The sequence below is a fragment of the Limanda limanda genome, chromosome 9 (genome assembly GCF_963576545.1).
Source record: "Limanda limanda chromosome 9, fLimLim1.1, whole genome shotgun sequence".
NCBI classification, from domain to species: domain Eukaryota; kingdom Metazoa; phylum Chordata; class Actinopteri; order Pleuronectiformes; family Pleuronectidae; genus Limanda; species Limanda limanda.
In genome coordinates, this window is record NC_083644.1 from 12,566,214 (window position 1) to 12,592,424 (window position 26,211).

Consider the following 26,211-nt stretch of genomic DNA (forward strand, 5'->3'; position numbering starts at 1 on the left):
AAATCGATATACAACAGGTGTATCATGACCAGACAAACAAAAAAGTCTTAGGTGCAATTGGAAAAACACAACAGGAAGCCTGCTATCTTGCATTTAGTGGCCATTTTGGCCATATTCCACATTTTTACTTTGATGTACTTGTACCAGGGCTTTCATCGGATCAACTTCAAATTGAGATGAGTGTCATCACAACAAGACAGAGATTAAAAGTTATTCACAGATCGATTTTTCGTCACACGTTATGACCGTGGCGTGACGTCAAAGTTTGATTACACGCCATTAAAACACGATGTTCTGTAACGCGGACATACATGAACCATGAATCCTTTGATGCTGAGCCGTAAACAAACAACTCCACTCCTGCAGTGACAGTGGTCAAAGATCAAATAATCTTTATGCTTGCAAAGGTTCATCTCTCTCTCTCTCTCAGAATTGGAACATTTCCTCAAACCGTGTAAACATTGAGGTACGGCGAAGGTTCATCCTTCGCCAAAGGAGACAATGTTGTCATAACTCCACTGTGCATTGTCCCATCACCACCAAACTTATGTCTCATGATCAGAGTCCAAGCCTGAACAGCTCTGTGTCAATATTTCCTCAGTCATTATTTATTTTTTTCAGGCAAAAAGCATGCAACGCTTCAAAATGCATTTGCTCTGGCCCGCCCAGTGCTGCTTTGCAGCCCTAGAAATTTTAGTTTGGATTGAATCTCCTGATGTTTGCATCACTTATGTGAATTATGACAAGTGTCTGAATCTAAAAGTCTCTTGCTGCACATTAGTTCATTGAAACATATTCACACAGTCTCTGGTCGACGGGGGAAAGTCGGTGCTGATGGATATTTTCTCTACATGGAACTAGCACATGACCACAGAGGAGACATGTCACTGAGGGGAAGTGATCCACAGGAAGTAAACGCCACATTGCACTTTTTACTAAGAACCGAGAAGCAGAGAAGAGAAAGAAGAAGAATGGATGAAATCAAACGGATTCAAATATCTTTACATCTGCTACTGCTGCTGATTCCGTTTACTGGTGAGAATAAATAAACTTACACAACTTTATCTGTGTGAACAATAAAAATAATACCAGATTGTTTGTGTTTGCTTTTAAAAGTGAAGAGTTTCACTGATATGTTGTGGCACAAGTCTGGCTCATTCAGGGGACTGATACTTATGAGTACTCTGATATTGTAGTTGTGTATATTTTTGTACTGGATCATTCCTCATATTTTGATCTGCCCTTTAACTCACGGTTTAACTGGTTAGATTTGGAGGTTAAAGGTCAAGGTTTCAGGTTTTTGGCCACTCGCACATCTGAATTTCTTCAGATTCTGACCAGTTGTCTCCTCGAATGAAAACTTAACGGATTAGATTTCAGTGATCAAGTGTCAGAGTGACCTCATGAGTCTGGAAACAAATGTACGTAGACTGGAACTGGACTGGTTGGCTGAGGCGTTCAAATGCAGGGAGAAATCTGTAGTTGATGTTTTTCAGGTTTATCTTGTCAGTCATGCTCCATTTTGTCTTAATTTACAAGGTTATGTCTAAAAGAATCCTCACATTCAGAAGTGTATGAAAATATGAGTATTTTTCTTGGTTTAGTTTAATTGTTGCTGTCTCTCTCTCATTTCCTCCACAGTGCTTGCTGACCAATATTCCTCCATCATCATCAGAGCTGGAGCTGAAGTCACTTTGCCTTGTGACAAGATGAGAGATGATCATGTGAACTGTGGAGCTACTGAGTGGCTCTTCGCTGATTCACAGAGGACTGGAGCAGTAGACCTGTTTGTAAACAGGCAGCTCGACACATCTGAGATTTCCAAATCTCAAGCAGACAGACTACGTCTTGCTGCAAACTGTTCTCTGGTTATTAGGGAGGTCACAGCTGAAGATGCTGGTCGATATGACTGCAGACAGTTTAACCTGACAACACAAACATATGAAGATCATCAGGTTTATCTCTCTGTTGTCAACGGTGAGTAAAAGTGTTTCTTCATGAAAACATTATGATAATTCTGATCATTCTGATGGACAAAGTTTCAAACATGTTATCTTTCTCTCACAATATCTCCATCATCACCAGTGACTGAGCAGAACAGAACTGATGAGGTGACGTTGAGCTGCTCTGTGTCACCATCTGGAAGGTGTTACTACCCAGTGAATTGGTTGTTTATGAATATGGATGTGACTGAAAACAACAAAGACCTGAAGACATCACAGTCTTCCTGCTCGGCCAATGTGAGCTTCACTAAATCCCATTTTGTTCAAGAGATAAAGAACTATAGCTCATTAACATGTGAAGTGAAGGATCGTTACACAGAGGAAAAGTTTTCCTTCATCCCTCCGTCATCAGGTGAGAAAACACAGAACACAATGAACTGCTCCTGATCCAATAAATTCCATTTGTTAATACATTTCTTTTTTTTAAGAAGGAAAGAACAAACCACCTCCAGGAAACGATGAGATGACAACAGGTACTGAATATTCACTGCACCTCTCATTCATCTCTGTGCTGCTGCGTGTTGATGGATTTAATGTTAACAACATGTGTAAATACATGAAGTTGGACTGAACGGGAAACTAAAGCTCTTGTCATTCTGTTCACAGATTGGTGGTGGTACATTCGTCTGGTTGTGGGTTTTGCATCAATCGTAACATTGGTTGTGATTCTCATCAGATGGAGAAGAAACAAGGTGGGAACATTCACAGATGAAACTAAAATGTCACTTATAGAGTTTATACCTCCGCACAGTTTTTATTTATCTTGTAATAACGCAGTGAAATAATGATGTCATCATAAACTCATAAGTTTTAACGTGAAAGTTAAAGTTATGGATGTCTCTTTGTGTTTGATACAAGTTGTTGTGCTGTGATGGTTTTGTTAGCACTGCATTAGGTTATTTGACTTTTTAATAATTATTTGCTTTGTGTTGTCTCTCTGTCACTATGGTAACCGTGCTACATCCTGACCTGTGGTGTAATACATCCTGTTCGGTCTTTTATTTTAAGTCCATTTGCATCAAACTTCCTCATCTACATTTGTATTTCTTGTGTTCTGTGAAGCACATTGAACTACACTAACTTGATGAAAGCTTCTATACAGATGATTGATTGATTGATTGATTGATTGATTGATTGATTGTATATCCTACAGATCCAGGGTGGTGATGTTGCAGTGGCCTTCAGCACTGTGGAAGCTCCCTCCTCTTCTACTGGAGCCTCAGCGGATCCCAGCAGCCTCTATGAGAACGTCACAATCATACAATAGTAGAGTCACATTTGACAACGATATATTTATATCAGGAATCATTTGTTACAATTTTCTGCTGTAAAAACAAAGTCACTCGTAATAATGTGAGTCTCATTAGATAGAAAAGACACAAAGGTGGGAACATTCCCAGAGGAAACTTTGATTCAGTTTAAACCTCTGCCAAGGCCCGACAGTCTGTAAAGTTTTATATAAAAAGTCACTTTTATCGTGTGGAATGGATTTTAACCAGTTTTCAGCCATTTGATTGATTCTTGAAGTTTGTCGTCCAAAACCTTGAATATTTTATACTGTATCTTCATGTTCTTCTGATCCAGCTGTTATTCTCATAATTTTCAATGGTGACGTGTTATTTGTAAGAAAATGTACTTTCTTGATTGTTCTTGTTATGACTTATTATCTCATAATTAGGGCCCGAGCACTGACATCAAAGGTCAGGTGAGGCCCTATTGAAATTGTAAGGATTATTATTATTCAGGCAAATTAATTGGCTTTTTGAGGGCTTTAACATTCTCAAATTCTTACCGAAATTTGCAGAAAGTTAGAAAGTGGTGAAAATGTACGTAGAATTTTCAATGGGCGTCGGAAAATGGCTCAACAGTGCCCCCGAGACCCGGGAACGTGTTCACATTGACAGATCTTCACAAAAATCAATTGGTGTATCATGACCAGACAAACTAAAAAGTCTTAGGAGCAATTTGAAAAACGCTACAGGAAGCCTGCTATTGTGCATTTAGTGGCCATTTGGGCCATATTCCACATTTTTACTTTGAGGTTCTTGTACCAGGGATTACATCAGATCAACTTCAAATTGAGATGAGTGTCATCACAACAAGACAGAGATACAGACTTGAGATTTTTGGTCACACGGTGTGACCGTGGCATCAAAGTTTGATTACACACCATTAAAACACGATGTTCTGTATCGCGGTAATACATGGACCATGAATCCCTTGATGCTGAGCTGTAAACAAACAACTCCACTCCTGCAGTGTCAGTGGTCAAAGATCAAAGGAATCTGTATGACTTGCAAAGGTTATGTCTCTCTCTCTCTCAGAATTGGAACATTTCCTCAAACCGTGTTAACATTGGGGTACGGCGAAGGATCATCCTCCGCCAAAGGAGACAATGTTGTCATTACTCCACTGTGCATTGTCCTATCACCACCAAACTTCTGTATCATGATCAGAGTCCAAGCCTAAACAGCTTTCAAAGTGTCAACAATTCCTGTCATTATTTATTTTTTTCAAGAAAAATGCATGCAACGCTTCAAAATGCATGTGCTCTGGCCAGCTCAGTGCTGCTTTGCAGTCCTAGAATTTTTTTTAAATTGTATTTTATAGTTGGTACTTTCCAGTTTAAATTGTATTCACGTTACCGGAAAAATAAGTCTGCTAACTACATTTAATAAGGGGACGGTGACATTATAGAACAAAAATATGGGATCATTATTTTCAAAAACTCAAAAGAAATGCACCTAATTTGTTACTAATGACTTTATATTATTGAGAAATTATTTAAAAAATATAAGGATATTAAGAAAATTAATCAATTTTAAGATAAATGACAGTCGCGCCACATAACATTTTTTAAAGCCACGGCCAATTCATCTATATGAAAAAACACTAAAATAAAATAATTTACAATTTTTATATGATCTTATTAATGATTTTATGATATTATGATCTCACATTCCTAAAGTCTGAATAATTACAATAGAGATTGTTTTATGTAACCCTAACCCATCTTCTATGTAGCATAGGCTCCTTTGATTACATAGGTGTCATCAAAGGGCATCAAGACAAGGAGCCTTCTTCATTTAGTTGAGCTGGATTCCAGGACACACCACAACTCCAGCTTGATCCTGTCGAACTGAGCCTAGGTCATCAGCATCAGAGATTTCAGTCTCAGAATCAAGACCAAGAACTGCTTAATAAGTATATACTGTTCTATTTCAAGTTTTATTTAGTTGATTAGCTAGCTAGAAAATATATCAAGAGCTAGTTAGTATTGCACATGAATATCTTTATGACTTAATATCTCATAATTTTGACTTAGATAGATAGATAGATAGATAGATAGATAGATAGATAGATAGATAGATAGATAGATAGATAGATATATAGATAGATAGATAGATAGATAGATAGGTAGGTAGGTAGGTAGGTAGATAGATAGATAGATAGATAGATAGATAGATAGATAGATAGATAGATAGATAGATAGATAGATAGATAGATAGATAGATAGATAGATAGATAGATAGATAGATAGATAGATAGATAGAGTACTTTATTCATCCCCGAAGGGAAATTAAGTTGTCATAGCAGCTGGTATATTTGAATACAATAAAATACAATACAATAAAATAAAATAAAAAATATTGAGGTAGAAAGAATAAAAAACCGAAGCACAAGATAAAATCAAATAAAATAAAATCCATCTCATTATTATGGGATAGTATCTCATAATTATACGCTAAGTCATATGCTTTTCATCATAGTGGCGGAAATGCGCTTCCATATTTAATCGACCTCACTCTACGAGGGTGTGTCGTCCTCATCCATGTGGATTCATTTATTTTGATGTTTATCTCAAAATAAATGTTACTTTGTATAAATATTGGTAAAAAGTGAGTAAATAAGAAGTAAACAGAGAGTAAATATATACTGGTTTCCCATTTTTCATTGCTCTCCTATGCATGATGTATTTATTGCGTTTTTATGTTTATATGTTCATTGTTTGCACCAATAACCAGAGCAAATTCCTTGTATGTGTGAACGTACTTGGCAATAAAATACTTCTGATTCTGATTCAACCCTCTTTTATATACACAGTCTGAGCCAAGGACGTGAAGGCAGCACGGCCACAGCACATCCCGCGAGATCCCGGAGCATCGCCCCCTGCTGGTGGAGCTGTTTCCCCGCCAGCAGTCACAGCAGCAGCCGGTGGGCAGACATGCTGAGCCGCCAGGTCCCAACCTAGCTTCCCCCTGAGCCTCCGCAGCCGCACTGAGTTATGACCGGGGACGCTTCTGGAACCGAGGCGGTCTTTGACAACTGAGAGGCGGACATTTAGAAGGAAGCACACCCGCTGGAAGAGAGACGGTCTTCAGTCCGCCGGTGTGACGGACTGAGTGTGGGGGGAATGGCAGCCCATCGGCCGATCAAAGGCATCCTGAAAAACAAGAATAGCGTCACAGGCGTCAGGTCTCTGCCCGACGAGCTGCCGCCGGAGGATCCCGAACAAGCCCCGGGACTCTCGGAGGACGACCCGCAGTAAGTGTCCCCCCCACCCCCCTCCTGCTCGTCGTGAGGTCCGCCCGACCGGGAACGCTAGCTAGCTTAACAACTTGTTAGCTTCTGTGACGTGCAGGCTAACTGACAGCAGCGTAGAAAGTCCCCGCTCGGGTGGTTGGTGTCTGTGTGTTTGTTTGTGTGTGTGTGTCTGTGTGTGTGTGTGTGTGTGTGTGTCTGTGTGTGTGTGGTGGTCGTGATACAACTTTTAAACGAGCTAACGAGCCTCTTTTCCTCGAAAAAATATCTCCAGGGTGTCTTGTACCAGCAGCTAACGTTTACTCATTGTATCGGGTTAGCTTGTTTCGCACGCAAATGTGTTAAATGTAGTAGAACGATTGATAACTACCAATCATATTGTTAGAGACATTAAAATATAAGAAAAAAACTCTTACTGACGAGCAAACTACTAGTTAATATACAGTTTAACAACACAGAGTCAACCCTCATACAGTGATGCCCATAATAGGGCAAATTATCACCATCCTGAACTGAAGTGCTCTCATCTACATGATGTGTTATACAATATAATAGGATATTGATTGTCATGTCCTCATGCAACCATTAATTTAGGCTATTCGTTACCACCCACTATATCACAAATAGTCACATGTTAAGATGTCACTTTTGTAAATTACATTATCTTACATCATTAAAATGAGAAAGGTTGGCCGCTGCAATGTAAATTGCAAGGCTACAACTTTTATAACATTACGTTCAATATCAACCGATCTTATTATTTCAGTCTGTTTATCATTTGGTGCAATGAAATGTCAACAGATATAAAACTAAAATGCTATTTCACTCTTTAATTTGTTGCTCCAGTTTGAAGTTAAAAGGGTATTGTGCTGCTCATAGCCCGAGTCATGGTGACTGAGCAGGTAAACATAGCAAGTTATGTCTCTGGCAACCAACTCTTGATGTTAAGTGTGCCACTGACAGCTTTTCTGTGGTAAACAAGCCTCTGAACAAGACTCATCTTATTGTATACCAAAACCAATATATTTCCTGTCAATCCCCTGTTTCCTGAAAACATCTCACATGCCCATTAGTCTACACTCTAGTACTGTAGATGTGTAGTCAGACAACATCTCACATTGCTGGGTTTAACCTCCATCCTGATGCTGGCCAGGGCACAACAGGGCAGAGGAAGCTTGACTGAATCATCAAGCGTGTTCGATGACACTAAGGACATTTCGAATGAGGTCAAGAGCACTGCAGGGAAAATAAACTGGTGTGCCAACAGATCTGCCAAAATACAGACTGTGACGACTCCTGTGCCACTGCTAAATCAGCTGTTCTGTTGTCTAATTGCTGCAAGGCCTTATGGTCGGGTTGTCGAGTGCTGGAAGTTAGCATCTCTCTGAAACAACAGTGGAGTTTGGTTGATTCATTAGTTGAGTTCTTATTTTGATTTTAAAAATGATATTTAATACAAATTTGAAGCAAATTTGAAAACTATTGCAATCATTCTACAACATATGTCACAGCACCATTTTTTGTCCGGTTCATTAATATATTCTTCTGCCAGTTACCTCGGAAGGTATCGTAAGTTGAATGTGTGTTTAATCATTCTTTGTTCCCGCTGCTTCTTTCATGCCCGCAGGTCCAGACATTAGCAATAGTACCGTCTGAGCTGCAGCGTGAGAAATCAAGCCACTGAAGGATGGTTATTATTGAATCAAGACTTTTTTATTGACTTAAAAAATAAAATAAGTCAACCGAGAAACTTGAGGGAAAATATTTGCTGTAAGAATTCTGTGTGCATCAAAGCACCCAATCCATAGACTCTCTCTGGACCTTTGACTTGTTCTATGAATTGATGTCAAAGACACTGTGGCAGAGTGACAACACTCCAGATCACTGACCCCTGTATAAAGTCATTTCAAAGCTCTACTTTGCAATAGCCAACTCTCAGTCTCTTCTCTTTCCTCAGGAAATTGAACATGAAGAGTGATGCTGTTGAATTAGGTTCTGTTCTTGACAATTTAGTCATATTTTTTTAGAAAAGGTGGTATTGGTATTGTGACTGCTTTTTAATTGAGTATTCAGTAAAAAACACATTATGAAACATTTAAGTTATCTCTGATTTCCAAGTCAATAATACATTCATATGACGGAGATTTGAAGGCATGACATTATAAAAAAAATCTTATAATGTAACTGGCTCTTTAATCTATGAAAAAATACATTGTCGGATATTTTTAGATATGTATGTCATCTCTGGTGCGACAACACTGCTCACTCTGAGCGTCGCAACAGCCCAGACATGTTTTTCCTTATCAGCTTCACGTGTGTTTGGGAAACATATCACATTGCATGCTAGCTCATTCTACAGTCCCAAGAGGATATCCTGAACTACCTCGACAAATACCTACCACCCGGCATTCATTTGATCTACCATCTGTCAAACAATTCAGCTTCCCACCATAGATTTCTAGTCACAGCATAACCCAGTAGATCCGGCTCAGTGTCAGTAGACTGCAGCTCTCTTGATGCCTGTTTTTATTCACACTAATGTTAGTGGAGACAAACACAATCTGCAGAAGTCAACCAAATACATATTCAGAACGATCGTGTGATTGTGTAACTAAACATATAAAGATGCTAGGATAAAGTAAAACTGCCATTATCCCTTGAGGACACTGGAAGTTGGGAATATACAGTATGTATCCCTCATGTTTAATTTGTGTATTTCCCTTGTAACTTCCATATATATCCTACTCTACAAAGGCTAACTGAGGTAACTTATTTAGTGTTTTCTAAGGTTTAGGATAAACTAAAATCATACATATTCCACTGTACATGAACGTTAATCACATAAACCTTATCCCCTGTGGTATGGTTGGGCACTAGAAGGCCTTTCATTTTTACTTGAAGACTTTTTGTTATCCTTTCAATCTTCCACTTTTATTTAGTTAACTGTGATGTATGAACATCCCACCCAGTCATATATAATTCATGGATGCCTCATGAAACTCAATCTCTCCTTCACTGTCTTACAAGCCTCATCCTGACTGTGTGATGGACAGTTTGACTTGCAGGCGTCAAATCTCAGATTTTCCATAATGTGGACACTCATGCCATTTATCCTCCTGTGTGCAGATCAGTTGAAGTTGACTGACGAAACAGACAATTAACACAGTTATTATCTGGGGCTTATAAAGGTGAATACCTACAGTCTATAATGATTAAGAGCATCAAGGCAGTGAAACTGAGTACTGGGTAGTACCTCTTCATTATCGGTCGTATTCTTAATACAGAGGAATAAATATTTGTGTAATTTTAATACAATGAGAAAGATTTGACCTTTATGTTCTACCGGGAGTTTTTGGCCTTTTGGCTTAATTCATCCCTTCTCCTGAAGCCCCTTTTCTCTTACGTATGGAGAGATGACAGGAGCTCAAGAAACTCTGTTACTCCCTTAATCTAGTCGGATATCATTTCATGTAATCCTTTACTGAGCAACTGCCGACTGTGGAGGCTTAAAGAGCAATGAGTGGTACTTGTCTTGTTTACCAAACAGTGCCGGAATAATCAGACAAACTCGCATAGAAATTTTTTTTTAGGAAAGAAAAGATAATCATGCTGTAAAACCAAAACATTGGTTATATTGCTAATCATTGATCAAGATGGCCCTCATCTTATCGGTCAATCAATATATAATTTCTGACATTTATGTGCTTAAGTAAAAGTGGGACAGCACTTTAAAAGAAACCTTTAAAATCAATGCTTACTCATTTTAGATAAGTTGACCATGTTGATAAATGTTTATTTTCATAAAAACATTAAATAACGAACATGGAATAAGTTAAAAACACGTATCCATGTTTCTCAACTAAAGTTATTTGCCTTTTTATGGACAGGATAATAATTCATATAATTAATGTTTATTTGGCGTGAAAGACTGACGTGTAACATCTACTAGAATCATCCCTCAGGGTGATATTCACTTCCCTCCCTATTGTTTTTGGTTTGATACAGTTTGTGGTACCAGCGCTATATTTTGTGCATCTCAGTTTCAGCCACTGTCTCCCATCACTGCTGCAGTCTGAAGTGTGGAGCGCAGGACACACGCTGGACCTTTCCCCCTTTCCCCTTTTACTATGCTACCTGATAGCAGCTCATCTCAGTGATGATTCACTCTGTTTAATGAGTTTCCCTACAGCGTTATGTCACAGCTGTTGACCAACCTCGAGATTGTCATCACGTAAGAGATACAGCTCTATTTAGTGTGTGCTGTCAGTTTTATTTTTTTTACTTTTTAAAAGCAGGTACTTATCATTGTTTTACAGTTTTTGTGATGATTTGCTCTGAATGGACCAGAATGGATTCAAGGGGAGCCTCAGTTCAGTTGAAGTAGAACAAGGTGGGCTGCTTCTGAATTGTGTAACCAAAAACCCACCAGAGTGAAGGACCACACGACCAGTAACACCCACCATGATGTTAACACATAGTTGCTGTTTGTTGCCATTTTGCAGAGAAAAGTCAGGAGTGGTGTTTATTTAGATAAATAGCAGGGAAATGAGAGCCGTTCACAAGTGCTCACTGGGGACACATTTGGAGACTCCTTCGAATGCCAGGTGTGAAACTTATCATATCACCTAAGACCCATGTTTTGTTAGGTATGAATGGTGCCTGAGCTTGCTTTAGAAATAGTTGATGAAACTAGAAAACTAGTGACTGAAATTGTCTGGATATTTTTTTCTGAGCGGACTCCTGAGGCATTTTTTTTATCGCAGCTGTTAAGAAGGTGAATATGAAAGAAAATTCACCCTTGAACAAAGTCCGAATAATCTCTGGTAAATTTTCAATCAACTCATTATCTATACCACTTGTACTTAGATGGTCTTAGGGGAGCTGCAGGCACCAGTGTATCGCAAGCGGACATATATTGAAAAACTAACATTCACACTGATATGTACAAACCATTTAGAGCAGGGTTGTCAAACATACAGCTCGCCAGGGCGTCCAACTCGGCCCGCCAAATGCAAGGCATGCTCCAAATTAAAAAAATAAAATAAAATAAATTTGAAATAAATAAAAACAAACAAAGTAAAACCACCATCTCACTCTATGCCAGAGATTCTCAAACTGGTGGGGCGCAGAGGCATAACGATGAAGCCTGTCTTGCTCTTGGGTTCACAGTGAATGTAGGAGGACAGTAGTAAATAAATAATAAAAAGAAAAAAAGACATGAGTGAGGCAACAGCAACCAAATTACATAAATTTAGAACGATGTGAAATGCCTACTAGGGCTGCCACTAACGACTGTTTTTCTATCGGTTAATCTGTGGTATTTTTACCGATTAGTCAATTAATCCAGGGGTTCCAGGGCCTTCAAATGATAACACTCCTTTTGATTGGTGGATCAGGAACGAAACAGTATTTGATTTGTTTTTATGTCAGTCAAGCCCCTTGCATTTCGCCACTGAGGTAGCTTTCACTAACCAGTGACAGGTCGGCGGTCTTTTTTCTCCATCTGTGACATCGCGCCCCCCCTGGAGAGTGTTCACGTCCCCCCAGGGGGGCGCGCACCCCACTTTAAGAACCACTGGATTAATATAAACGATAAACTTTCCTCCAAAAAAATCAAATTGACCATTTCATTTAATTTCCGTAGCGCAGCGCCAAAGAAAGCCAGGCGCCTCCTATCCACCCCCCTGTTAAACCTTTGTGCGGTTCACATGGGCTGCGATGCGCCTCGCGCCCTGCACCGATGGTTTCGGCGTCGAGTTTGCTTAATAATGTGCGTGAGACAGACTGTCTACTAATGTTGACATCTCTATTCGGGTCCTCACTTCCGTGTCGGACCCCGCCCCCACATTCATTGCCTCCTCCTATTGGTCCACAACATTCTAACATAGGGGCTTCCTATTAGCTAAACCTACATGTCAATCAACTGTTGTGAATAACATTGAACGATACCACGGTCCGACGCGTCGACTTAAAATATCGATGTCCACGCATTTTCAGCGTCAATGACGTCGACTAATCGCGGCAGCCCTAATACATACCTCAATTTACTGTAGGATAATCAATTCTATCCTTTCAGTTGAAACAAACATTTGGACAAAGATCCACCTCATTTCCCCATATAATGGAAGGTGTTCTCTTTATCCTATCCAAAAGTATTTCTCATTTGGTGCTGATCTATTGTTTCTGTTCATTTTCTACTTCCTTTCCTGATTTGAAAGTGGATTAGTGTGATTGTGAACAAAATACCCTGATGGAGAGGTGACAATCTTGTTCCCCAGATGAGGTTATTGGGGATTAGAAACCGGTTTGTTTCAAAATAATAATAATAATAATAATATCTGATCAACTTTTGACCTCAATCTGACAGTTGCTCAACCCCCTCCATCCCACTACCTTGACACAAAAGCAAACACCGTGTCATTTCCTGAAAATCTGAAGGAGCCAAATCTGTGCCGATGACATTTGTGTTTTGTTTTTTTAATCTACATGTTCCCAAAATAATACACTCAGAGGAAACTGGGGCACATTCAGTCCTAGATTAAATCAGGTTGCTCTACTCCCTGTAGGATGTGGTTGTGGGTGAGTAGCTGGTGCACGGTGGTTCACGTCAAATGTCCGTCAATTTCATCTCATTGCTTTTTTAAATCCGTTTACAGGAAGAAATCGCAGAAATGGGATGAGATGAACATCCTGGCCACGTACCATCCAGCGGACAAAGACTACGGCCTGATGAAGATAGACGAACCCAGCACACCTTACAACAGGTCAGAGCCTTCGGACTAAACAGATCATTGTTTAAATTAAATTAATCTTTATGTTCTATGTTTCAAAGACATTAATTTACTTGTACCTTGCAAAAATGCTTACCTGTGTCGACACTAAATATTTCCATTACGAACATTTCATATTTTTTTAAGATGATTAAGCATTTTTGAAATTGTACAGTTAAGTTGGTGTATTGTGTGTGGATGTGTTTGTGTGTTGGTGTTACACGGGTGTCTCAGCAGGTCTGTAATCCAATATGTCAGTGGGCTGCAGGGAAGGTCACCTTAGTCACAGACCTTTCTTCTATCTCTCCTCATGGTCCCCTTTCCTCTCCTCCTATTCTCTCCATCTCTCAGTCAGCATGACCTTCTATATTTTCTTTCCTGCTTAATCCTTACCCCACTCACCTCATTATCCACTTATCTTTATTTGGTTAATTCCTCTCTTTCAGGATGGTGGGGGAAGACGATGATGAGGGCGCACTGAGTGACTCGGACTGCCACGCTGGACTTGCAGCCGATGACCTGGCATCAAAGTAAGAATGAAACCTGAGTGCAAGCCAAGAACAGAGGTAGAGCGGAAAGGAGAAAGCAAGCGTTGACAGGAAGGATGTTGAGGTTATACTATCTTTCTAGTTGCTGGTACAATGTGAACCATTTTTAATGTTTGGTAAAGGAGGAATGTAAAAGGGGAAATGTGCTTTCAGGTGCCCTGATAAGCCACACCTGGACACGGTCCAATGTCCTTTTCCTCCAACAAGAATGTTTCATATCTTTAACTGATGAGGAGTATTTTATTGTCTAGCCTCTGACCTCCTAAGACACACAGTGGCAACTTTATTGTGACATTACACAAAGAAACATTTTTGAAAATACATTATATGACCACACTTTTGTAGAAACGTTGTTTCCCCAAACACATGGGTGTCTTTTTATCCTTTATTCTAGATTTATTTTTCTTAGCTGTTAATGTTTGTCAATGGTATAAAATAATCTCTTGTACTGCACACCCCGGAGGGAGTTTTGGGATTAAGGTCGGCAGGTATCCAGCGCTGCAGCAGCTCAATGCTATTGTCCAGCTTTAGCCTCAGTTATACAGGCAGGGTTGTGTCATATACTGTAGTCTACGCATACACAGCTGGCAGACACAGCGGGCAAGAAACTCACTTGCAGAATGCACAGCTTTGACAATGCTCCAGGCTGGATTCACTAAATGTAACCTGGAAAAACATCATCCACAGAGAAGAAGAGAGCTGAGAGAACCCTGGTGAAGGCAGTGAATGTTCTTAGACTCCTCATTGAGCACCAAGAACAAAATTCTCACTGCAGCTTTGGAGATATGTTAAGGTCACAGAGGGAGCAGACGCAAATTCAGAAGTTTGAGTACTCCTCTAACGTGCGACAGATGCAAAAACGAAAAGAAAAAAAAATATCTCCTGTTGAAAAAGGGGTGACACACACATAGAAGACACCAACGGAGATGTCAAGAGTGTTTGTAGTGATAAGAACTTGTGGGGGGGCTGTCAACATGATCAAGTTATCTCCGCAGCAGAATTAATACTTTACTTTCTTTCTCTGCCTGCTGCGTCTGGCTTCTCCATCTCACACCTAAATAATGCGGAGGATTTGTTGCTGTTGTGAGCATGTCTAACCTCCCGCTGCTTTGTGCATGTGTGAAAGGCAAGGTCTAGGTAAAGTCCGGACCCAATTCTCCGGACATCACCGACAGGTCATATCTGAAAACTGCTTATGTTTGTTTAACGTCATCTGACAGCATTTCTTTTTTTCATTGAGCAACGTCCTGCATTATTTCTCTCAGCCACACAAGCTGCTGATCCTGAAACAATGGGCTTGAATTCCAGGGGACAAAAAGAGTTATGCAATATGAGCAACAGCTTTAAATAATACCGGCTGCAGTGGACATGCTGCTCAGCAACTGTATCAAAAACGTTATTATGCTACCAGGGACATGACAGTGACATTTCTTCATTCAAAACATGCTTATGAATACCACATATTTTGTATTTAAGGACATTTTGCTGTATTCAGATGATCTTTTAACGAACGATAGAAGAGAAGTATTAATAATCCGACTAGAATAAATGCTTTTTTGAATGTTGTTGTTGAAAAAGATTGTCTTTGTTTTGTGAGGAAATGTGTTGTGGCTTAATATGTAAAAAAAATGTGTACATTAACCATATCTGTGAATAGAAATTGCAGGGCGATGTTAATACTTAAATTTAGGACTAAGGATTAAAAGTTTTGATACAGATTTCGGCCAGAGAAATAAATTGTTAGGACATACGAAAGAATAAGGGCTTCCTCAAAAAAGTTAATAACATACTGTTTCAATAGGATAATTCCTTGTAAGTGAGCCAGAGCAGGACTGTGAATAACATCTTCACTCTCTCAGGGGAGCAGGCTCACCCTGAACCTTTGAACCAAAGTATTTTTCTAAGTCTGTGTGAAGAAACATCCAACTATCACTGGGAGCTGTCTGCTGGATGGTCCTAGGAGCTTGAGAAGTGTATTTGCTGTGGGCCATCGGTGCTTGCATAAGTGGGTTGATGCAGGGATGGGATGAGCTCGTGCGTGTGTGTGTGCGTGCGTGCGTGCGTGCGTGCGTGCGTGCGTGCCACAGATAAGATAGTGATTAGCTCCGGGCCTGCAAGTCAATTAGCTGCCTTTTGTTTATGTCTGCAAAGAGTGCCTTCCATTTTTTTACGCTCAACCATCCAGATGATGAACACGTTGCTCTTCTCCTCTGTCCTCATGTTCTTGTTTTATCTGTCACATCCACTCACAAGTTTCACCTGAATCACTGCATCAGTTACACCTCATCTCTTCCTTCCTGCCTCTGCCTCCCTCCACTCTGTGTATCTGACACCGAAACTGCAGCAACATAGACAGTCTTCTCTTCCTGGCTGGATCAGGCCAGTTGAGATGAGCCGAAGTGCAATAAATGTCTAGCTTCCTCGGGGCAGTTCCACATATTCACAACCGTCCATCGAGCCATGAACCATTATTCACATTGTCCTCTGCTGTTGAAGCTTTTTGTGAGCATGAGAGATGGGCAGCGTAACTCTTGTTATTTTTGTCTCATGCTTGAGTACTCACACACTCTCACTGGGCCTACTCTCTCCTCCCCCTTGCCTAACATATCTCCATCTGTGTTCCTCCAATGTCGATCTCTCTATCGTAGGCTACAGATCTCGTATTTAGAATTAGATTAGTGCTCATTTAAAATGATAACACAGCAGATTAAAAGGTCAAATGTGAATTGATTCAATCAAAAAGGCAGTTAATTGAAAACGTGTGTACTTATTTTATGTCTGTTGTCTTCTCAAGGCTTGTTGCAGCAGAGAGTTCAGACCCTCGCTTCACGAACAAGGAAGAAGAGAGCAGTGAGGAGGAAGAGGAGGAGGAGGAAGAGGAGCTGTCTCCTGAAGAACAAGGTAAACACCAACTCGTCCGTGCCAAGTGCTACCTTTTATTTATCTAGTTTCAGAGGAATATTTTGATAATACATCATGACATCATGTTGTGTTAACAGCTAAACAAGAGTTATATCCATCTCTATACTTATATTTGTATATTTTTTCGTAGCTGGTGTGCACATATAGCCACTCTCCAAAGCGGGTTTTTGTGAGACTTTTGCTATTGCTACACAGCCAGTTAGCATTATAAACAACTGTTTAGCAACTGAAAAATCAAACTTCATTTCTCTTCTTACCAAAATCTCCTCGGTTGAAAGTGACATCAATGTGAACGCACATAAAGTGTCTTTAAAACACGGCGTCCTCTGTGGCCAAGAGGTTAACTAATGCAAAATATAGGAAAGTGCTGATGGAGAGGTTCGGGAAAGGGCTGGAGTTTGCACATACGCACACACATAGAGCATCGGGTTGCTTTTGACTGTTCTTTGACATTGCTCTTCTGTATACACACACCTCTCAGATGCAAAGTGGTCAGTAGAGCGGTATAGCAGTTCCAAGCCTGCCAGTTATTTCATATTTGTATCTGAACTATGCCGGTTAAAGCAGGGGAGCAGTTTGGAAACTGCAAATCCAGTCAATGTACTTCATTGGCAGATCTGCTGCTTCAGCAGTTCATGAGACACATTTCTAAACACGCCACCCATTGAAAGTTATAACACCAGTCTTAGAGTTGTAGAGGAAGACACGCACATTCCTGTTTCAGGTAAAAAAAAAATTGAAAGATGAAGGAATATTTCATGTTTAGCTCTTAATGTGAACATCACAAAATTCTCAATATAGTCTGATTAGTACAGTCATTTCAACACAGCCATGACACCCATGCTCCAGGAACTGCACTGTAGTTATACAATGCATTTCAGTACAGATACTATTAATGTGAATGCAAAACTGAAGACTCAACACTGTGTCCTAATAACATTTGAACCCTTTCAAAGTAAGTCAGTTATATAAACTATAGAGACTCAGGAGGTTTTCCTTAGCTATGATATATGAATGCGGGAAAAGTACATGCATGCAGCCACCTTTCTTAGGGGAATGATGAACAAGTTGAACCCAAGGATGCATTATGACAGCAGTACAGTGTGTCCCACTATCCCTGGAACCCTTTGAGGGAATCACTTGTATACACATGTCAAACAGGACAAAATTACAAAGCAATTAAATTTCATATCTAAAAGGTGAAAGATCAACTTCACTTTTACATCATAATGTTTTGCCACATTTTTTCTTCCTGGCCATGTTTTAACACCATAACTGATTGGTGCAGGCTTCTAACTGCAAGGTGCTAATTCTATGTACAACTTGTCACTTCCCCTGCAGCCAAAAAGAACAATTTTCAGATGATGAGGAAGATGCACTACAATGAGGCCCTAAACATCAAGCTGGCCAGACAGCTCATTGCCAGCGAACTTGAAGAGGACGAGGATGCAGACGAGGAGATGAGGGACGACACAGAAGAGGCGAGGGAGGAGGAGGAGATCAGTGTCGACCCGCCACAGGAAGGTAAAGAGAGGGAGACTGTGTTCCTGCGCACGTCTGGATAAATTATTTTTACAGTTTCCATTCCAGTTTGTTGTTCAGTGTGTGGAAAGAGGCGTAGTAGAGCACAGTGTGTTATAACTCCAAATTGTTTGATCTGCTAAATCCAGTATTTCCAACCTTTTCTAGAAATGTTTACTATTATTTCTTAACAAAAGGTAAATCTTTAGCCCCAAGGCTGGAGTCTTAACGATTGCCTAATAACTATTGGCAAGAGGAGAGGCTTTATCTCGAGAATGAAACACTTCATTTTAGTGCACTAACAAACAAGATGTTCTCCACCAGTTCCTCTATTGGGAGAAAGAAATTAGACATATTTCCATTTTCTTTTAAATCTCATGTCTGCCTTTTTGTCTCTTGTTTTTTCTCCCAGCTGATTCTCTGGACTCGTAGACAAGGCCTCTCTCCCACCTTTACCCTGTGTGTCTGTGTCAGCTCTAGATCCAGACGGATGCTACTGCGCTCTGTGTTCTCAGCGCTGGGCCACAGAGCACACAGCGCTTCAGCACCCATACAACGCCTCTCAACAGCCAATAACCTCACAGTCACCTGTCTGTCTCTACTACTCCATAGAACTGTGCAATTTGACCTTCAAGCACACACTGTTTTTTTTACCTTCCAGAATCAGTACAAACATGCAAGTGAAAACTGTTGGCCCCGTCTCCTTTCTTTCCTGTTGCCAAGAATTTTTTCTGGGCACCTTGTCTGGACTGAGGAACATGTGATTCTGACCCTGACAGGAGGTTGAAGGCCTTTTCACACAAAAAAAAATAAAAAATGAAGGAAAGAAAGAAAAATAAACAGTCTGAAAACCAGAACTGTCCTCTGGCCATTTCAGTCCCTCTGCAGGCTGCGGAGCCACTATGCCAGCCTTGGAGATCGCTAGGGGAAATCCCACAGCCTCACGGAAGACATTTCTGAGACATGACGAAAGCGCATGTGCCTGGTGCGCTCTTATTTTTGGTTTACTGCGTGACCCACCAAACTGCTGCAGTGTCCCACCATCAGTTCTTGTGATAAAAGTTGGACAAAATTTAGATCAGTTTAGTTGTTTGTCTTTCTCTTTATTTTTCATTTGTTTACCCCTGTTCACATCCTGATATATGGTTAGAATGCTGTGCCATCAGAATGGGATTATTTCACTTTACATGACATAATGGTGTTATGACACAATAATTTAGCATCTGTATATAAGTTCATTAAATGACAACATAGCCTACACAATCTGAATTTCATTAAAAAAAAACACTGTTCACTAATATGTATGTTAGTGTCTGTGCTTCTCCCAGTAAAAAGGCTTTTCCCCCAAACATCAAGTTAAAACAACTCAGATTTAAATATTACTTTCATTGTCAAGAGCATCACACGAAACCTCATTTCAAATTCTGGCAATTTTACAAACATGCACACCTCATAAGACAAGATTCAAGGCTTTTACACAATTGAATCCACTTATATATTTGGCATATAAGTTTTCTAGCAAGAGGCACATTTATTCGTATGAGTAGAAAATCGATGTTTAAATTTTCATTTCATTCTTTTTCTCCTGTCCATGAGTAATTTTGTGAAAGAGGATTGCAGGACGTGTTGGTAAAATAAAAGTCTTTCCTGGTAGAGATGTCAGCACTGAAGGCATTTTAGTTCATAGGAGGGGACCACAGTGAAGTCCCTCCCTTGAGGTGAAACACATGCTACTGATAAACTGGACAGTGTCCTGTAGGAAATGGCTTCTGTCTTTTCACAAGTTACAGCTTTAAGAACCAGGCTCTTATGTAGATCTGACCTGGAACAAACCAGTGCTCACTGTTCCCTTGCTTGGAGAAGTTGTGCACCTTCATGTTGTGAGCTTCATTTTACAGCATCTGTGAGTAAGTTATTTGTGAGACAGGGAAAATATAATAGTTTGGGTTTAGTTTCTCACCGGTCTTATATGACATGTTTAATTTAATGTCTGATCTACTTGGTAGTGTCTGCAAGTTTGGAATGTCAAAGAAAGTTTCTTTATTGATGCTACTGATTTAAAATAAAGAGGATTTTGGTGGTGTGGTAAAACCACTAGAGGGGGTGTTTCAATGATTTGTTTTTTTATGTTGAAGGTTCTTACAAGTGTCAAGAAAGTTGCTGTCAAGTCTTAAAATAACAAATCAATTTATTGTGGTTCACACCTAAACTTTGCATTTAAAATAGATGTGGACTAAGTTTGTGGAGAATTATCCACAATTCACACCGTATGACTTCACGCCCAGAGACGTGTGACATGAAATGTATCGGAGTGCATCTTGTGTTGTGATTTCTTAAATTTTCCTCTGACCCTTTAATTCTTCACTGTGAGCGGAAGTGTTAAGATTTTGCATCTTACAAATACAACAAACAGTAAGACAACTGCAAATGTCTCTTTGCAGTATTTTTTCATTCTTGTATAGTATTTGGTGGCATTTGTTATTTTTATCACCATGATTGAGGTGAAAGAAAATACTTTTATTTACTTGATTTCCATCGACCAACAAGAGCCCTTGAGTCTAGTTGGCGGACAAAACATCCATGATGACACGATTGTTGTAGAAAAACAGGAATATGATGTTGAATAACAGATTTCAACATCGTTCGTAAACGGATGGAAAGATTAATTGAGGAGAGGCTGAGGTGATAGTTTTATCTTCTCTTTTGAGACAAAAAGGACATGACTGTCCGAAACATGACTGATGTGATCACCACCGTAGGTGGTTATAACCTGTCAAATGTGCCTCTTATGCATTAATGTACATGTGTGTAAAATTAACCGGCTATGCTCCATTTTACTGTGTTCTGTCCAGTCTCACGCTTTGTTTTTTGCACCGTTTTCTCCTTGTTCGGTTTGTTTTCCAGGAACGACAGACTGTTAAGCAGTCCCATCATTGCACTGTGTCTGTCCCCAAGATGTTGATATTTAATCCAGGTTTTTGTTTGCATTTCCCGTCTGCATGTTCTTAATCATCAGATCGTGTGCATTGTTTCTGTTTCGTCTATTATTAAACAGATGTTGTTAGGAACCGCTGTCTGTTGTGGTTTATGTTTGATCAGATTATGCTGACAACCTGACTGAAGCCTTGGGAAGAAATGCGATTATTTTTTCTCCTCTTTTCCCTTGTCGTTGAGTTAGATGAGAAGCTAAGTGAAATTGTTCTGTGATCATGTGCCAATAAGCAATAAGCATGTTTTAATCTTTACATGAGTCAGCCATGTATGTTATCAAACTAATTCTTAAAAAACTTAGCCATAATGGGAAAAGAAGCTTTAGCCCTTTTCAAAGCAAGCTGTAGAGATTTGATTTTTATGTTTAAATAGTACTTGTTCAGAATTCAGGAAGCCACTGGTTTCTACTTTTGAATAAAGTCTGGACATATAACTGCAATGATTTGAAATCTGCCAGTGTTAGGTATTCCATTCATTTTTCTTTTCTCATTACACTGATCACATTTTTATTCTAAAAGAAACTAAGGATAATAATTTTCATAGTGATGTCTGCCTGTTTTTCACATCAAATAGGAACAATTAGGTTACTTGTAGCACATATGTAGAAATCTGCTTAGTAGTTCTCGCCCAACACTTACTAAACATCAAGCTGGCCAGACAGCTCATCGCCAGCGAACTAGAAGAGGACAAGGATGCAGACGAGATGAGGGACGACACAGAAGAGGCGAGGGAGGAGGAGGAGATCAGTGTCGACCCGCCACAGGAAGGTAAAGAGAGGGAGACTGTGTTCAATGAGGACGGACAAACTTCTAGAGATCTGTTTGCTCCTACAGTGTCAAGAGCGCATCGCCAGGAACCCAGAGGAGGCAGACGCAGATATGCAAAGACGAATGGGGCAAGAGACATAGAGATGGGTGGAAAGAGGCGTAGAGGCGAGTACAAATTCAAAATGTCTCAGGGTTAAGTAGAAGATCAGTGTCGACCCGCCACAGGAAGGTAAAGAGAGGGAGACTGTGTTCCTGTGCACGTCTGGATAAATTGTTTCTACAGTTTCCATTCCAGTTGGTTGTTCAGTGTGTGGAAAGACGCGTAGTAGAGTACAAATTCAAAATGTCTCCGGGTTAAGTAGGAATCCTGTCTGTGCACCGATGCAGGCTGTCAGTGTGGATGTCGTTAAATGAAACACCTGGCTGCTGCTTGTGCTGCACTGTGGTTCAGTTTCTCACACAACTATGAATCAGGAGCAGGTTTAACTGTCTAAAAGGTGATATTATAACTATTGTGATGGAAATCTGGAGATACAAGAGGCTGGAAACAACAAAGTTATCTACGTGTATTTAATAAGGGGCTTTCTGCAGAAAGGATCAACACAGGGAAACCGCAAGGGTCTCAGAGTGAAGATGCAGAACAGTCAGATACAAGGGTCTTATATAGGAGGACTGAGGGCTGTCTCTTTGAACCAATCCAGACAGGTTCCCATAGGTGGGGGAAGGAGAGGAATCTAAACACAACAGCTGATTCACATGTGTTTCCTAAGGTGATAAGAAGACATACACTCCTTCCTTTGATGGGTAATTAAGTCGCAAAAGTTCTCACTGTATTGACGTCATAAACAGTTCCCACCAGAAAACAGCTCAAGTCATCAAACATCTGTTGTATGTAATACAAGTCATAAACGTCTCTTGAGAAGGCCTTAAACACTTACTGTCCAAATACAAAATACTTTTTCAACCTTGCTTAGTTAATTTTCTACTACACTATATAACTATATATTATAAGCAAAGTGTGTTACAACTCCAAATTGTTTGATCTGCTAAATCCAGTATTTCAAACCTTTTCTAGAAATGTTTACTATTATTTCTTAACAAAAGGTAAATCTTTAGCCCCAAGGCTGGAGTCTTAACGATTGCCTAATAACTATTGGCAAGAGGAGAGGCTTTATCTCGAGGATGAAACACTTCAGTTTAGTGCACATGTGATAGATAGTTAAATAAATGATTTCCATCTCGATCAGTTAATCTGCACTCTATTAGTATAGCCTGGTTGAAAGATCTGCTGATCGATTAGTAACACCTGCAGAGGCCGGATTAGGGGAGCTCTGGGCAGGGACGGGTGTCATTCTTGATGCAGCTGATGAAGAAGAAGCACCTCCCCTTTGCAGGTAGGAAATGAATGTTTATGTTCTGTGAATATGTTATTGACCTGTTTTGCTACAAGATTATAATGTTTTGATTATTGAATTTGTGATTGTGTGCTGTTTTTGCAGCTAGGTCACACTTTTTATGTAGCTCCGCTCTGCCAGTGGTAGGCAGGTAGCATCAGGTGGTGAGCATGAGTGCACCACATGTTGTGTGCATTGTTCACATGTTTAGCTTAGCAAGACACCTAACAGAAAGTAAGACGTTGCTGATGTGTGTGGTTAATGTTCAGTATGTTTATGTGTGTAAATTAGAAGAGATAAGATATTTTTGTTTATTACCAATAATTTAAGTTAAAAGTTAAAAGATTAATAGGCCATTCCTATGTATTGTTACCTGTTTATCTGTTGTAAGGTTGTAAATTGATTCTGCATGAGGCTGATGAAGAAGAAGCACCGTGTCTGAGTCACTTTATTCACATCTCCCCTTTTCAGGGCACAACACACAAACAAACAAGATGTTGAATTTCATGATCTCCACCAGTTCCTCTATTGGGAAAAAGAAATTACAGATATTTCCATTTTCTTTTAAACCTCACGAGATCCCGGAGCCTCGCCCCCTCCTGGTGGAGCTGTTTCCCGCCAGAAGTCGGTCCCTAGCCATCCGTGTTTGCAACATTGAAAATGGCAGACCCTCCACAAAACGACGAGCTAAATGTCTCGTTCGACGGAGCCGGACGTCACCACATGGCGGCCATCTTGCTAGGGGGCATCTCGCTCACCCATAACATTGTGTTAGTAGTGGTAAATAACCATAACTTGCTAAATTTTCAACCGATTTTTAAACAATCTGGTTTGTTATAAACGTCAGAGATGTAGTTATGACACTGCATAAATTATTCTTTTTTTTTTTAGAAAATAACATAATTAGTCATAAGTATGCAGTGTCATACTTAGGTGCCTTCACTTCCTAGTTCCTCGCTAACCAATCAATGAGCAAGGACGAGGAGCGTGAGTAAAGACTCACAGCTCAGTTTAATGAACAGATTGAAGCAAGTTAACTACAGAGTTGTGTGTTTGGTTGTGACTTGATTTTTTATTTTAATAAGTGCGAGTACTTTTAATGAGTACTCGCACACTCTCACTGTGCCTACTCTCTCCTCCCCCTTGCCTAACATCTCTCCATCTGTGTTCCTCAAATGTCGGTCTCTCTATCGTAGGCCTTTTTTTGTGGCAATTACTGAAGGGGGGGGGGGGGGTTGCTACTGATCTCCTATTTAGGGCCCGAGCACCGAATGGTGAGAGGCCCTATTGAAATTGTAATGATTATTATAAGGGCCCGAGCACCGAAACGGTGTGAGGCCCTATTGAAATTGAAGGTATTTTTATTATTATTATTATTAGGGCCCGAGAACCTCCGGTGGGAGGCCCTATTGAAATAGAAAGGATTATTATTAGGGCCCGAGCACCGAAACGGTAGCCTGGGTGCCAGACGAACTTAGCCCCGCCCACAACATTTGAGTTCGGAAAGTTTGGTCTGGCATTGCTCCGTTGGGGAGAAACTATGATAGAACCGAAGCGGGTCGATCCAATCAAATTGTCAGGGCGGGCTTTATACGATGATGGACAGATGATCAACAGTAACGTCATCAACCACGTCACCAAAGAGCGCTGCCTGCCGCTGGAGAGCTGAGATGTGTCGATGCTGCCATCGAGTCTGTTTCAGCAGACATCGACAGCGCATTCATTTTGAAAGAGGAACGCGATCAAGGAATTTGTAGATCCAAAAGATGTTTTTGCCGTCCTCCTACGGGATTCATTAAAAGTTTACTTTATCAGCTGGCCCCGATGCTGCAGCCACACAAGCAGTCATGTAAATAAAAAGAGAGTGGGGGGGGGGGCGCTACGCTCCTCAGCACATATGAGACAAAAGACACATGTTGGGACCATAGATTGGGACGCTGTTGCAGTTAATGTTGGAGCAACAAGGAAGTGTATGCTTGAAAAAAACGATTAACTGCCGTTTCTCCTCCTCGCTGTTCTCCTGCAGAGCCATGACAGCGGAGCTCTGCAGCGCAGCGTGCGGATCAGCGGCTCCGTAGATTTCTGGTAGCGACGGATCTCTCTCAGAGCCTCGCTACTGGTCCTGGGCCGGTCGCTTTACCGGGCCGGTACCGCGACCGGCCCGAGGCTCTGAGAGAGATCCGTAGCGGGCTTCTTCACGCCGCCAGTGGCTGGGGCTCTCACGAGCAGCCCTGCTTCCTGGGGGCTTTGCCTCCTTTGGATATACGAGCGGCATTTCCATTGATTTATTTAGAGAGTGAATAAACTCGTGAAACAGACAACTGACAACAACTATGCGTCGCTTGACATACGTCACATACTACGTTGCTCTGATTGGTTGTAGGTCTATCCAATTGAGCGAAGAGGCATTTGGTTTCCTGGTTCAGTTGAAACACGCCCCATAATCACAGCCCAATGGAGCGGTCTCAGACTCATATTCTGAATAGAATTATGAGTATGACAACGTCAGGCTACCGAAAAGGTGGGAGGCCCTATTGAAATTGAAAGGATTATTCTGAGCGTAGTGAATGGGCTTTTTGAGGGCTTTAACATGCTCAAAAAGTTTCTAAAGCTTGCAGTAAATTAGAAAGTGGTGAAAATTGACGTATTCTGGAGTAATTTGAAATGGGCGTATCAAAATACCTCAACAGCGCCACCTACGGAAAAGCCCCTCATTTAGCATTCACCGATCCACATGAAAATGAGGAGCATTG

At 40.5% G+C, this 26,211-nt stretch overlaps 1 protein-coding gene across 1 annotated transcript; it reads left to right on the forward strand.

Moving 5' to 3' along the window:
- Window positions 1-6,206: 6,206 nt before the first annotated feature.
- Window positions 6,207-21,374, forward strand: ppp1r2 (protein phosphatase 1, regulatory (inhibitor) subunit 2). Its single transcript, XM_061077524.1, has 6 exons — window positions 6,207-6,548; window positions 13,202-13,309; window positions 13,762-13,845; window positions 16,658-16,764; window positions 18,127-18,309; window positions 18,719-21,374. Exons 1-6 carry the CDS (start codon window positions 6,418-6,420, stop codon window positions 18,736-18,738), a joined length of 633 nt encoding a protein of 210 aa, XP_060933507.1. The 5' UTR covers window positions 6,207-6,417; the 3' UTR covers window positions 18,739-21,374.
- The last annotated feature ends 4,837 nt before the right edge of the window (window positions 21,375-26,211 follow it).